At 38.0% G+C, this 12215-nt stretch overlaps 1 protein-coding gene across 4 annotated transcripts in view; it reads right to left on the minus strand.

Annotated features, from left to right (window-relative positions):
- The window catches only part of il1rapl2 (interleukin 1 receptor accessory protein-like 2), a 370997-nt gene that overhangs the window by 54712 nt on the left and 304070 nt on the right, over positions 1-12215 (minus strand). For all 4 annotated transcript variants that reach the window (XM_086023480.1, XM_086023479.1, XM_086023481.1 and 1 more), the window contains one exon: positions 5108-5182. In XM_086023480.1, the coding sequence (XP_085879606.1) occupies positions 5108-5182 (75 nt within the window). The remainder of the gene's footprint in view (positions 1-5107; positions 5183-12215) is intronic.

The following is a 12215-nucleotide window of genomic DNA, read 5'->3' on the forward strand; positions in this document are numbered from 1 at the left end:
GTCACCATTTGCAAAAGAGAGTGAATGAGAGGATAGCCAGCATGAAAATAATTGGACACTGATGGAGATACGAACATCACAGAGGACAAACAGCAAACAGTCTTAAAGGCAGGAGTTTTGGCTCTTAAGTGGACAAGAATTACAGATTCAGAAATAAACTTGGAGGAGAAAACGACTGTATGACTTCAGAGATGCTGGCTCATAATAGGATGATTCTTGATTAATAATTATTAACCTTCAGCAAAAGGCAGAAAAATCTCCTTAGAGCTAGTAACTTTCACAAGTTAAGTGATGTTTTGGAAAAAGCAATGTATAAAGTTAGCAAATATCAGGTATCGTATTATCTAGTATTTAGTCATACTTTTGCGTTCAAGCGGACATATTAAGATTTTACTGAAGCTTAGTAATTTAGTGACAGACTTGTCCAATGCAGAAAAATAAAAACGTTCAAAAGGATAACGTATGAAGGTTTGACACATGGTGCTACTGACCGAGAGGACTTCTCCAAACTAGATACTCATGCTTGTTGTTTGTGTCCATAAAATTGTTGTAAAGGTGAAGGTAAAAAGTAATTTTACCTTTAGAAACTCATCCTACCTCTGTCATCTTTCAGGTACCATCTCTAATCAAAAGAGTAGCTTATGAAAAATGAAATAAAATGAAACACATCACATAATAAAGAATTGATTTTGAGCACATCTTACACTTACAGTCATTAATGCTGTTGCCAAAGCGAGAGCCTTGAAACATGACTCACTCATTGGCTACAGGATTTAGTGAACCTCTCCTGTGCTTTTTGTCTGTTGAATTCCTCCTTCTATCACTCCACTAAGACAAATATTGTGTCTTGTGATGTATTATACCTGCTTAAGTATTTTCTGCCATTTGTGTGTTGTGAGTTGGGAGAAGATTATGGAAGTCTCCACTTGACATATAGAATGCTGCTCTTTTTTTAACCTGTAGTTTCAACCAACGCAATCCTTCAAATTAAAACCTTTGAATCTCACACCGCTCTCATGCAACACAGACTGCATTAAAAGCCCGATGCAAATAATTACATTTAAATTGGTACGGGCCACATGTGAAAACAAATGTTGAGCTTTTTACTCTGATTTCCACAGCTCTTTTACTATTTTTACGGTAGAGCATGTATATACAGCCTACACTTGATCCTGTTCACAGTCAACGAGGAACTGGAGCCTACCCTAAGTGACTTTGGGTGAAAAGCAGACGACAGGCAATCACAGGGCATGTATGAAAGTCAGAAAAAGAACAAGATTCACAATCACGTTTATGCTGTCACTGAACGGGAACTGAACAAAAATTGCCTGCACTGCTCTTTTGCATTTTTCTATCTTTCCAACTTTCTTATCATTTATTTCATATATCATTTGTTAATCTTCAATATTTACTTGCAATTGTTTTGTTTCACTTTTAGACTTCATGACATGGCAATGACCCATTCACAAGTGGGCAAATAAATATCAGAAAGTTTACTAATTGGACACTTTGTCAATCTTTTCACTGCATTATTCTGTGCAAAGGCTGAGTTGAAGGTCTGCGGATGATGAACAATCGCAAACAAAACCATGGCTTAAATGTGGACCATAAAAATCGGACTTGGAATAGTCTGATACACACCACTCCAAGTTATCTCTCTGACAATTTGAAAGGGAGGGAATACTGTCACGGGCTTAACCATTTTAAAGGATGTGAATGAGGAGCTAGAATGAGCTGAAAGGAAGACAGTGGAACTGTTTGAGATAGTGGCAGCAGTAGATGGGACACAGACAGATGGAAATAAAGTGAGATAGAAGCAGACACCACACAGGGACAGAAGGAGACAGACACACTGAGATAAATGCTATGGGGGGTAAAACCGAGACAAGCGGGGGTGGTGTGAGTGGGTGGTTGGGGGGGGGCTAGAAAATGTACCACCTTATCTTTACCCGTTTTTCACAGTCAAACTCTCACTGGTACCTTTTACACTTGTGTGCGTGAATGTGTGTGTTATTTTCCTCTTCGATATACTTCATGGAACGATGACAGAGGGTGAGGAGAGAGAGGAATTTGTCCTGAGGGAGTAGCAACAGACATTACTTGAGAAATAGGCTTAAGTGACCCCAGAAAATAAAGTGCTTATTGTGTAGCCGGGAGAATAATCTGTTCTCAACCTTTCTGACACCACATACACATAAAAAAAGAAAGTAAATAAGAACTTTGCCTGCGAGCAACTGGCCAACTTGCCAGATGCAAGCGTGTATTAGACAAACTGTTGTTGCTAATTTTCTGAATTTGGTCTACACGGCATTAATATTCATTGAAAATGTTTACCATGCGCAGAAATCTAATCCTGCAAGATCTCCTACAAAATTACCCAATGGACTTTTTGGTCGGCTTTTTGAAATTACGGAGGCCTATCTCATGAATACTTGAGGAGGCAAAAAAAAATGGATATCACAATTATCTTATCGTATCTTACAGTCCAACACTGATCCACCCACATCCTATATTGATACTGATACATTCTTCGATCAAGTGCGAACGAGTACTGTGGGTGTGGGCACATGATATTCTCTTGGTGATGTACTGTAAATCTTGTTATTCACATTCAAGTGCAGTCAACACCGTCTACCCAAATCATGAATAGAAGCCTCATGCAGTGTGTTAAACACATGAAACTAAAACATATAACATGGAGTGAGGAATGCCTGAAAAAAGAAATATTTACATTCCTGATAATAAATCTACTAAACCACTGTCTTTAATACTGTAGTGACTCATATGATCCAATCATTAATTGGACATGTGTGTGGGCTACTTATTTCAGCCTACTATTATTATAAAGATATTCTGAGAGAAATGTGTATTTTTGTATACTATTATTTTATTACTTTAGAATTTATGTTTAGTGTTAATACAAGTGTTCTCTTCATCAGTTACATACCTTTCAACAAAGTGGTATCCTGACTTATGAAGGCCCTGATTTACAAATTTTTCAGGTTCTAAGCCATTGCAAGACAAAATTTGAGTTGAGAGAGTTTAGTGTGAAAACAAATGTATAGCCACCTTCAACGATTAATTTACAGCCTTTTTTCAATGCGACAAATAGTTAAGCATGCACATACAAAATGAGAACACTTGCTAGGAGCATTCGTAGGCCAAAACTCGCACCTTGAGTCTCGTGCTGATTAACTAACTAAGTTGCTGAAGTTACGCACTAGGCCCGGGGTGTCTACACTTTTTCAGCATACTTGTAAAATTTAAATTAAAACTTGAAAAAAATTTTTTTTTTCCAAGCTTATTTTCCTGGGTGGAATTAATCAAGGGGTCACTCACGTGTGGTTGGGCTGCCACTTGGCTATCCCTGGTCTAGTGATTTTAATAAGAAGAATGTTTTGGAACCCAGGAATTTAATTCATAATTAAATGTTAAATTATGTAAAACAAACTGCAATGCTCTTAATGTAAACTAAGCGATGTAAGGAAACATGACATTACATGGTACTATATATTGTTGAAAGCTGACAGGTATATGTCTGGTTTTCAAAAAATGCATTGTATTCCATTATGCCTCCACAGTTTTATGTTGTTAGAGCTCTGCAGTTTAAAAATGCCAATTACCAGGTAAGAAAAATGTTAATCCCATTAACCCAGGAGAAAAGCACATAACCATAATTGTAGATGAATTCCGCAAGACTTCTGAGCTACTTATGACAAGACAAGTATTAATTCAAAACCATGTTCATTTCTCTTTAATATGCTAATAGATTGTTTTACAAATGCCGTTTGGGCCCACCAGAGTGTTTTTGTAATGGAGGCTGTCCCTCTAACTACTCAAACTACCTTCATTATTCATGGATCTTTTTTTATATTGAAGGTTCAGTGTGCTACACGTATCTCCAATCAATCTTCAATTACCGGTATGTATTTCCTCTGCCTCTAGCGCACATTAATGAGATAATAATGAGTTAAAGGAATTGTGTTGATTACCCACGGTATTATGGAGAGATGGAGAGCAGAAAAAGGTAGCAACACGGGAGACGGGACAGATAGGAGAGTAAGAAAAATGGACGAATAACCTGAATGGAGTGGAAATGAGAGTAATTAGAAACACGGTAGAACAATGAAGTGAACATTTGAATAACAGATGGAAATGAACAAAGCAATAGTGCCTGCTGATATAACGTCTCAGAGCTTAAAACAAAAATATTTTAAAAACTGCGTGTGTGTGTGCGTGGGTGTGGGGGTGTCTGCGTGTGCATGTACAGTGTACATGAGTGTTTACAGTGTTACTGTTGGTTGTGTGGGTTGGTGGTGAGACTATTTATTTTCTTATTAAAAGGTGTCCCTGCTGCAATCAGTGTACGGGGGCCCCGGGGCCTATTTGCTTGCTACTACATCAATGTGGAATTAATGGAAACACACAAACACCCATACTGGTACATGTCTCCAAACACCTTTCTGCCTACAGTGCTAACATTGTCAGAGAGACCGCTGCACAGTAGGCGATGCACGCGCACACAAGCACACTCCGTCATCCGCCGCTGAAGCAGATAACACACACCATACAATTTACTACCTGCACAAGCAAATCTGAAACAGACTTAATGAGACTCTTCCTGTGTATTTCTTTCACTATAATTACAGTACCTACCTAAAATTCTTCTTAAAATTGCCTGCTACCTTAAGTAATAATTCCACCAAATATATTTATGTTATTTTTGATTTTATAAAAAAAGAGTGAATCTAAATTATTGGATGGGTCGCCAGTCAAATAGCACTTTTCTTTTGCATTTATTGATTTATTGATTTAACTGGAATTTGATGTTGCAGCAAGTTGGCAGTCAAAACATTCCTTAGCTGCACTCAACACACATTTTTACAATCACCCTTTTTAAGAAGCATTGGATTATGAGATAAATATTAAGACAGACATTAATATCATCATACAAAAGATTGAGAGAGTGACTCATCTTCATGAAATCAATAGAGAAATAGATTGCGGATGAAAACGTATGACTTTAATGGATACCACTTAAACTTAAGGGAATAAAAAGGGCATTTAATACACAGTATATAATGTACGTAAAAGAGTTGGTACTCACCTGGTGTGATCTCTATCACTGTGTCTTGTCTCTCCGGGGGGAAAAGGACTTTAGGTGGCTGGGTGGTCTGGAGAGCTGGAGGATAGAAGATAAAGACTATCAGCATTGTGTGAGCATTTTCAGTTCATACATTCAACGTGATGTTACAAGTTTCTCATGCGAATCCTTTATAAGAAATGAAACCGTTTTGACTGTGGTCAAAGTATTGGCATTTGGTGGAGGAGGACCTACATACAGTATAAACATCTGGAAAGACGCTGAAATGACTGACGATGTGGAGCTTGTTCTCGTGAAGATTTTGTGTGATTTAATTTCAATGGTAAATGGTATGGTAGGGAAGAGAAAACAGACATATTTAGGAGATGTTTGACAAAGTGTAGTTTTCATGTAAAGTAGTTATTGGTTGGCCAAAGAAGCACCCATTAAATTTGATTGCAATCAAGGGAAATAGGCAGTAAAAAAAATATTGAGACAGTTGGCACCAACTTTGAAAAGTGTGATTTCAACCCATATAGGACTGAAGGATTGCCTAAAGCAGGGCTAGGCAACCCGTGACTCCAGAGCCGCATGTGGCTCTCTCAACCTTCTGCTGGGGATCTTTGTGTCTTTCCAAAACAAAAAATGAATATTCAATTTAAATTAGTTTTTATTTTTGTTTGCTCGTTTTTTTAAAAAGTGAATGTGCAACTCCGCGGATGCCAAGCCAGGAGTATGCAATCATTTTTTGTAAGATTTCCTCTCTGTTTGTATCAAGAACATATTTACACCATGTTTTAAATGAACATTTGATTTTACACGTTGTATTTGTTATTCTTGATAACTCTGAAGCTTCATGCAATCTCCTTCCAAATTGTATCTATTATTGACCAGCACAGTTAATTACTTAAACCAGGTTGGAAGTATCTCAGGAGTTTGACTTCATATGGACTTTGCTTGTCAAATCAAGTTTGACCTTTTCCATGCAGGCAGTGCAGAACAGTCCAGCACATAAGGTCAGACAGAGCAATAATCACCAGAGTCTGCTTTCATAGCTTCTACAGCAGTCTTTGCAATATAGAAATGTGATTTTTTTTTTTGGCTTGAACTTCACATTGTGCAAAATGTGTGTGTGTGTGTGTGTGTGTGTGTACTCAAATATGAATATATGCGAGTGCCTGGCAGTTTCAGAGCATTCAAAGTTACTTTTACATAACTGAAGAGGACACCAGATGCTCCAAATATACTAAAACAAACAATCTTGCTGCATTTGCCTCCTTAAATAGACTTTCTCCATTGAATGTATTTGACCGTGCAAGCTTCCTTCCATGTTTTAATTTTCGACTGGTCTCAGAACGGAAATCTTCTTGAAATAGGGGGGACAATGGGCATTAATTAAATTTGAAACAATATTCAGACTCCTGGGCCCAGCTTCCCGTCGTGATGTTAATTATTCATGCTCTATGGCATATAATGTTTTCCACAGCAAATGAAATTAACACTTCATTCTGACCTTCTGATGCTTGATATCCAGTGAAAGTAAATGTACCTTGTCTTTTGACAATTGTCATATTGCACTTTTTAATTCTTTACAAGGACATTTTGCATTCTCATTGTCTTCTGTCAGACACAATTATAGGAAACATTTGCACTCAGCGGGAATAAATTGCTACTTTGACAAATACCATTTTAAGTGTACCATATTAACTTTATGTGTTTACTGTAACCCACAGGAACATTTCTATGATTACCAGAGTGGCTCTGGTTACCTTGCTTGGAGATTGAAAACTGATGAGCGCAACTCTCCTCAAGAGGTCAATATATCTCAACACACTTTTCAAGATGGACCCACAACTCATCACAGCCCGTGTGAAAGTGTGAGACAGTTGTCTGGTGATGACCGTAAGGAAGCAATGCTTGTTTTAAAGAACTGAAATAAATTGTATACCATTTTACAAATTCATCTATCTCATGCACTGATTTGCATTTCTTGGCTGACAGCCAATCGGAGTTATTGTCACTTTGTCGTCACTGACACCATTTTGCAGACTGCCGTTGGTGTGGTATTTATTCAATACATATCTAAAAAGCACCATGACACAAAATATATGAATTTGCCACAATTCTAAACACTACTTTTTAATTTAGATTTGTTCTCACTGCCACCATGAATGTGCTGAACAAAATTCTGAACACGTATGCTTTCTACTTCATGAAACAATGACTGAGTAGCGCACAACAAACAATGACCTCCCTGCCATGTTAACATAAGCATATCGCCGAGTAGGCTGAGATGAACTTTGGCTGCCTCGTGAACATGCCACACGCATGAGGAACGATTAGTGGGCTGCACTAAAATCCACTTCTGCGCTTGCTTAATCAAAACCTTCAAACGTGTCACCCTTAAAAATGGGCGTCCGGCCGGTGCCCAGCTCTGACCAAATGTACATCAGCCTCTACTGCTGAAATTATGACAACGTCAGGAGTGACGTACCTGAAGATAAATACATTTTTTTTAAAACTTTCATTTGTTGTTATTAATACATTTTTGGGGAAGGGGCAGCATCCTTAGCGTTATAAATAAAATGAATAAATAAACAAAATAATGGACTAACCCAATTATTTGCATTGTTTTGACCCCATTTGTTGGGTTCATTTAACCCTAAAAGTTGGGTCAAAACTGAATAACCCAATTGTTTGGTTCAAATTGACCCAAGTCTGGGTTGTCCTTTTTTAACACAACAATTGGGTCAAATTTAACCCAAAAATAGTTATTTTTGACCCAATTGTTTTTAGAGTGTACAATCCATTCATTTCACTCAAGTCAGTGTGAATTGGCATCCAACCAAAATACAAGAAATTTTAGGGCTCTGAGTGCACACAACTAACCTATTATGACCGTTGGCATTTGTAAACATGTCCTAAGAGAAATACAAACTTTAACTGAGGCAAACCTTACAAACCATTATCTCATTATGAACCATTTAGCAAACATAGTCAGATATTATACTATATTCTGCATTTGAAATAGATTTGGTCTTTGACAAATTACAAGTAGTAAAAGTATTATTTAATCCTGATAAAAATGTGCACTGTTTGTTCTGCTAAATGTATAGTCTCAATTGCCATCCCTCTAAAGGTCACCAAAGCAAGTAAGCAGATTGCCCACAGGCACATGCCAATATCATGGATGGGTGTTTGAATGTGTAAGTAAAGCAAATCCTAATTAGATGTGTCAAGGTCAAGATGTGTGTCCATATATTTGTATAAAAGCAAGACAACCTGTTCACATACCTGACAATCAAACAACCACTCACTTTCCTAAAATTAATGACCTAGGAAGTCATTTGTTTCCGTTTTTGCAGACAAACAAAAAGACAATCAATAGAAAGAAAAAAACAACAACAAACACACAGAAAGCCATTGCTCCCGTCCCCACATGTAAACACTTACACACTCAGAGCATATTAAGTGACAGTGTAAAGATACAGCAAAGCACTGAGTATCTAGGTGAGGAAAACAATCCGTGGGAGTGCGGGCCATAATGGCTGAATCCAGCTTCTCTGTAAGTGTTTGTTCTAGCTCAGGAACAATTAAAAGGCCTGTGCCAGAGGACTTGACTTGACTGTGCCGGGTGACCTCAGGGCCTGGGTGGGTTGATATGCTAAAATTATATCACATAGATATGAGGCCCAAGACTGTGAAGAAATGTCAAAACTAGTAAAATAACCTTAAAATCAATCCTGAAACACACGGGTGGCAACTGCAATTCTTAAAACTGGTACAATGTGTTCCTGCACACTGGTCAAGACCACACTCAGGTCAGCCGCCGAGTTCCGGAGTAATTTTAGGGACGAGATATTCTTTTTTGAAAACCAGAGTCCCAGACGGACGCCCATTTTTTGTTCTTTTTGCGCGGTGGGGGCAGTGAGGACTGATGGAATGTAAGGACGGAAACGCTTTAAAAGGATGAGGATGGACGGGGTCGGAGGCCGATTATTTTCATGAATAAGGATGGAGGGATGTTGACGGAGTGCGCATTTTTGTGCAATAATCTAAACAACAGGAGATAAAAGCATGCACCAGCACCTCCGCGTTTTGTTTTCCTCTTTTTGGCACAAATCTGATTCCATAGAGAAGAGGCTACAGTTGTGGCAGGACAACTTGTAGCTGCTTCAAAATATAATACATCTTCTCGCATCTCCTTGCTGAGAAGCGCATCGCTGTGTTAGAGTACCCAATCTACTCACCCGACTTGGCCCTTTGTGATTTTGCTCTTTCCCAAGTTCAAGGGGGACATCTGAGGAACCCTGAGGTCGTGGATGAAGTCATGCATGACATCAATATTGCAGTAACAATGACGGTTCAGGGGATCCTGGAAGAATACTTCCAGAAGTGCATAAATATATGACAGAGAAGGCTAGGAAAGTACCTTAAACTCCAGGGGAGTTACTTCCAAGGGAAAATAAAAAGCTACTTTGTAGTTTCTATTTGAAATATATCTTTTTTGACATCCGCCTGAAATTGGAAAAAAAAAAAATGCCAACTGTTTGATTTGGTGTAGCATTGTCCCTCTGCCACTAATGTAAGGTCATCACTGAATGAACCTCTTTAAAAAGTCATTACCAAGCTGCATTGACACCGAAGATCTATGTCCTCTCAACATGTGCCAAGAATATCTGATAGATGAGTCATTCAAAATAGCTAAAAAGTCTGTGATAAACAGAGCTGATTCATGGCAGAGATTATGCAAATCCATTTTAAAAGGTAATGTTATTATGAGGATCTGGTGTTCTGTGAAATAGAAATTACCATAATTCTGATGCAACAGCCACTCTGGGGAGACATATATGGAGGGACCTGAGGGTGTTTCAAATTGTATAAAGCAAATGTGTGTTTAAGGGTTTATTGTGAGCATGGCACAAATGCTTACGTTTATAAAAACTGGAGTTCACTAAAGTGTACCTCCATTATCACATGTGTACCTCTATTATCACATACACAATGAAACACACACACACACACACACACACACGCACACACCCCCCCCCCACACACACACACCCACGCACACACACACTGACACGCGCACACAGTAGGCCTATGTATTATAGATGATCTCGGTCACTCATCCACTTCAACCAAGGACCACACTGCCGAGGAACCTGATTAAGGAGACCTTCACCGTCCTTTATTCCACACACACAGTTGGCAGATCAAAGGCATGCGATGCTAATTAAAGTTTGAGATGGGAGGGAATAAAGCTTCTGAAAAGAATGGAACATGATGTGATTGGATGGTGTGAATGAAAACTGTATGATAACTTGCTGTGGGGGCATCAAAATGTGGAAGCTGTATAAGATAAAAAGTGTGAGGGCTGCTAGAGTTGGTTTAATACTGAGTACAGCAACAATGAAACACGGTGGAAAAGGAAATGTAGAAAGAATGTACTGAATGTGTAAGGTGTCATCTCTAATTCAAGGGTCAGCAACCTTTTTCAAGACGAGAGCTTCTTCTCAGGAACTGATTAATGCGAAGGGCTAACAGTTTGACACGCACTTCTGAAATAAGAAATGTGTTAAAATTACCTTTAATAATGTTTTATTGTATTATTAGGGCCTGATCTACTGTACTATTAGGTTGATATTAGCTCTTTTAAAATAGTAAAAGATCAGCAAAATAAATCAAATTATTATTTTTATTTGTATACACATTATCACGCTACAACACAATGACATTCAAACATCCCCCAAAATAGGCGTTAAATCGGCCCATTTTTGCCAATTTGGCTTTCTGTTGTAAAGTTTAATACTTAAGGACAAAGTATTATAAAATAGTCAAATGTTCTGCCTGTACTTCATTTCTATTGTTGAAAGTGTTATGGGTGAAAAAAAATGATTTGCTGAATTTTGTTTTTTCATAGTAGTTAACCGGCCAATTAATCGGTTATTGTGCCAAATATCAGAATCAGCATCAGGCAAAAAAAAAATAAAAATCGTTCGGGGTGTACTTATTATTATGTTATAATTATAATTATTCTTATTCTTATTAGCAAGTAATGGTAGTCAACTATGTGAAGACATAATATTAAGGAAACAGATTTTTATTTCTCTAAATAATTGCCAGTGTTCACATTTTCAAATGATCACTATAACAACTTCCTGAGAAATCACAATTGTTCCATTACTGGTGAGCTATTTTTTAGAATAGGTGTGCCAGCTAGTCATATGGCCCTTGGGGCAACCTGGCGCTTGTGGTTACTACGTTGGTGATCCCTGCTCTAATCATATTCCTCAAAAAATATGTGTGTCTGTTAGAGTTTGAGACTCAGGTTGATTAAATATATTTTAATTTATATTCTAATTTCAATTTCTTCAACAAAGATCCCTCCTGTTGATCTAAGTTGTCTTATGACCTGAAGACTTTCCGACACATAGCAACATGATAGGAAAGTTTGGGGACAGAATCATAAAATGGATCATCTCATTTAGAATCAAATTTGACCAGACTGAAATGCGCTTCAATGTAATAAAGGCAATTCGAGCCAGCTGCTGATGATTTTCTCTGGATAAATTGATCTTCAGAGTCTAACAATGACGAATCCATTTGCCCATGACCCCGGTGGCAGGGGGGAGGGGATTAGATGAAGATGAAACCAAAAAAATACAAATAAGGAAATACCCAGAAATTTTGAACAAGGAATGTATTCAGGACAAATGAATGTATAATTTTGAAACAGCCACCTTATTACAACCACAGCGGGCATTGCAACCATCTTGTCGTCTGTTGCAGCATGTCTACCTGCACACATCTCCACTTCAAACACACATTCCATGATGACAAATTAATTGAGCAATGAGCAGGAAGAGGATTTAATGGAACTGATGCCAGAGACATTTTTTTCATGTAAATGCTACGGTTTGAATAATTACCCAGCATGCATCACAGCTGGGTTGATATTTGGCCTGTGGACAGAATCCATCAATCAGGAAATGCATGTGTGCATTTCATTATTGGTTACTGTCATCTACATTTCTGTGAATACGCCTGATGTGGTTACATTGTTCTTTATACCAGACTTCTAAATCCTTGCAGAAGTGCACGTTTCAGCCACTTGCTAAAAAACAGCAAC

This window comes from Filicampus tigris, chromosome 2 (genome assembly GCF_054856515.1).
Source record: "Filicampus tigris isolate MCC_2025a chromosome 2, RoL_Ftig_1.0, whole genome shotgun sequence".
Classification (NCBI taxonomy): domain Eukaryota; kingdom Metazoa; phylum Chordata; class Actinopteri; order Syngnathiformes; family Syngnathidae; genus Filicampus; species Filicampus tigris.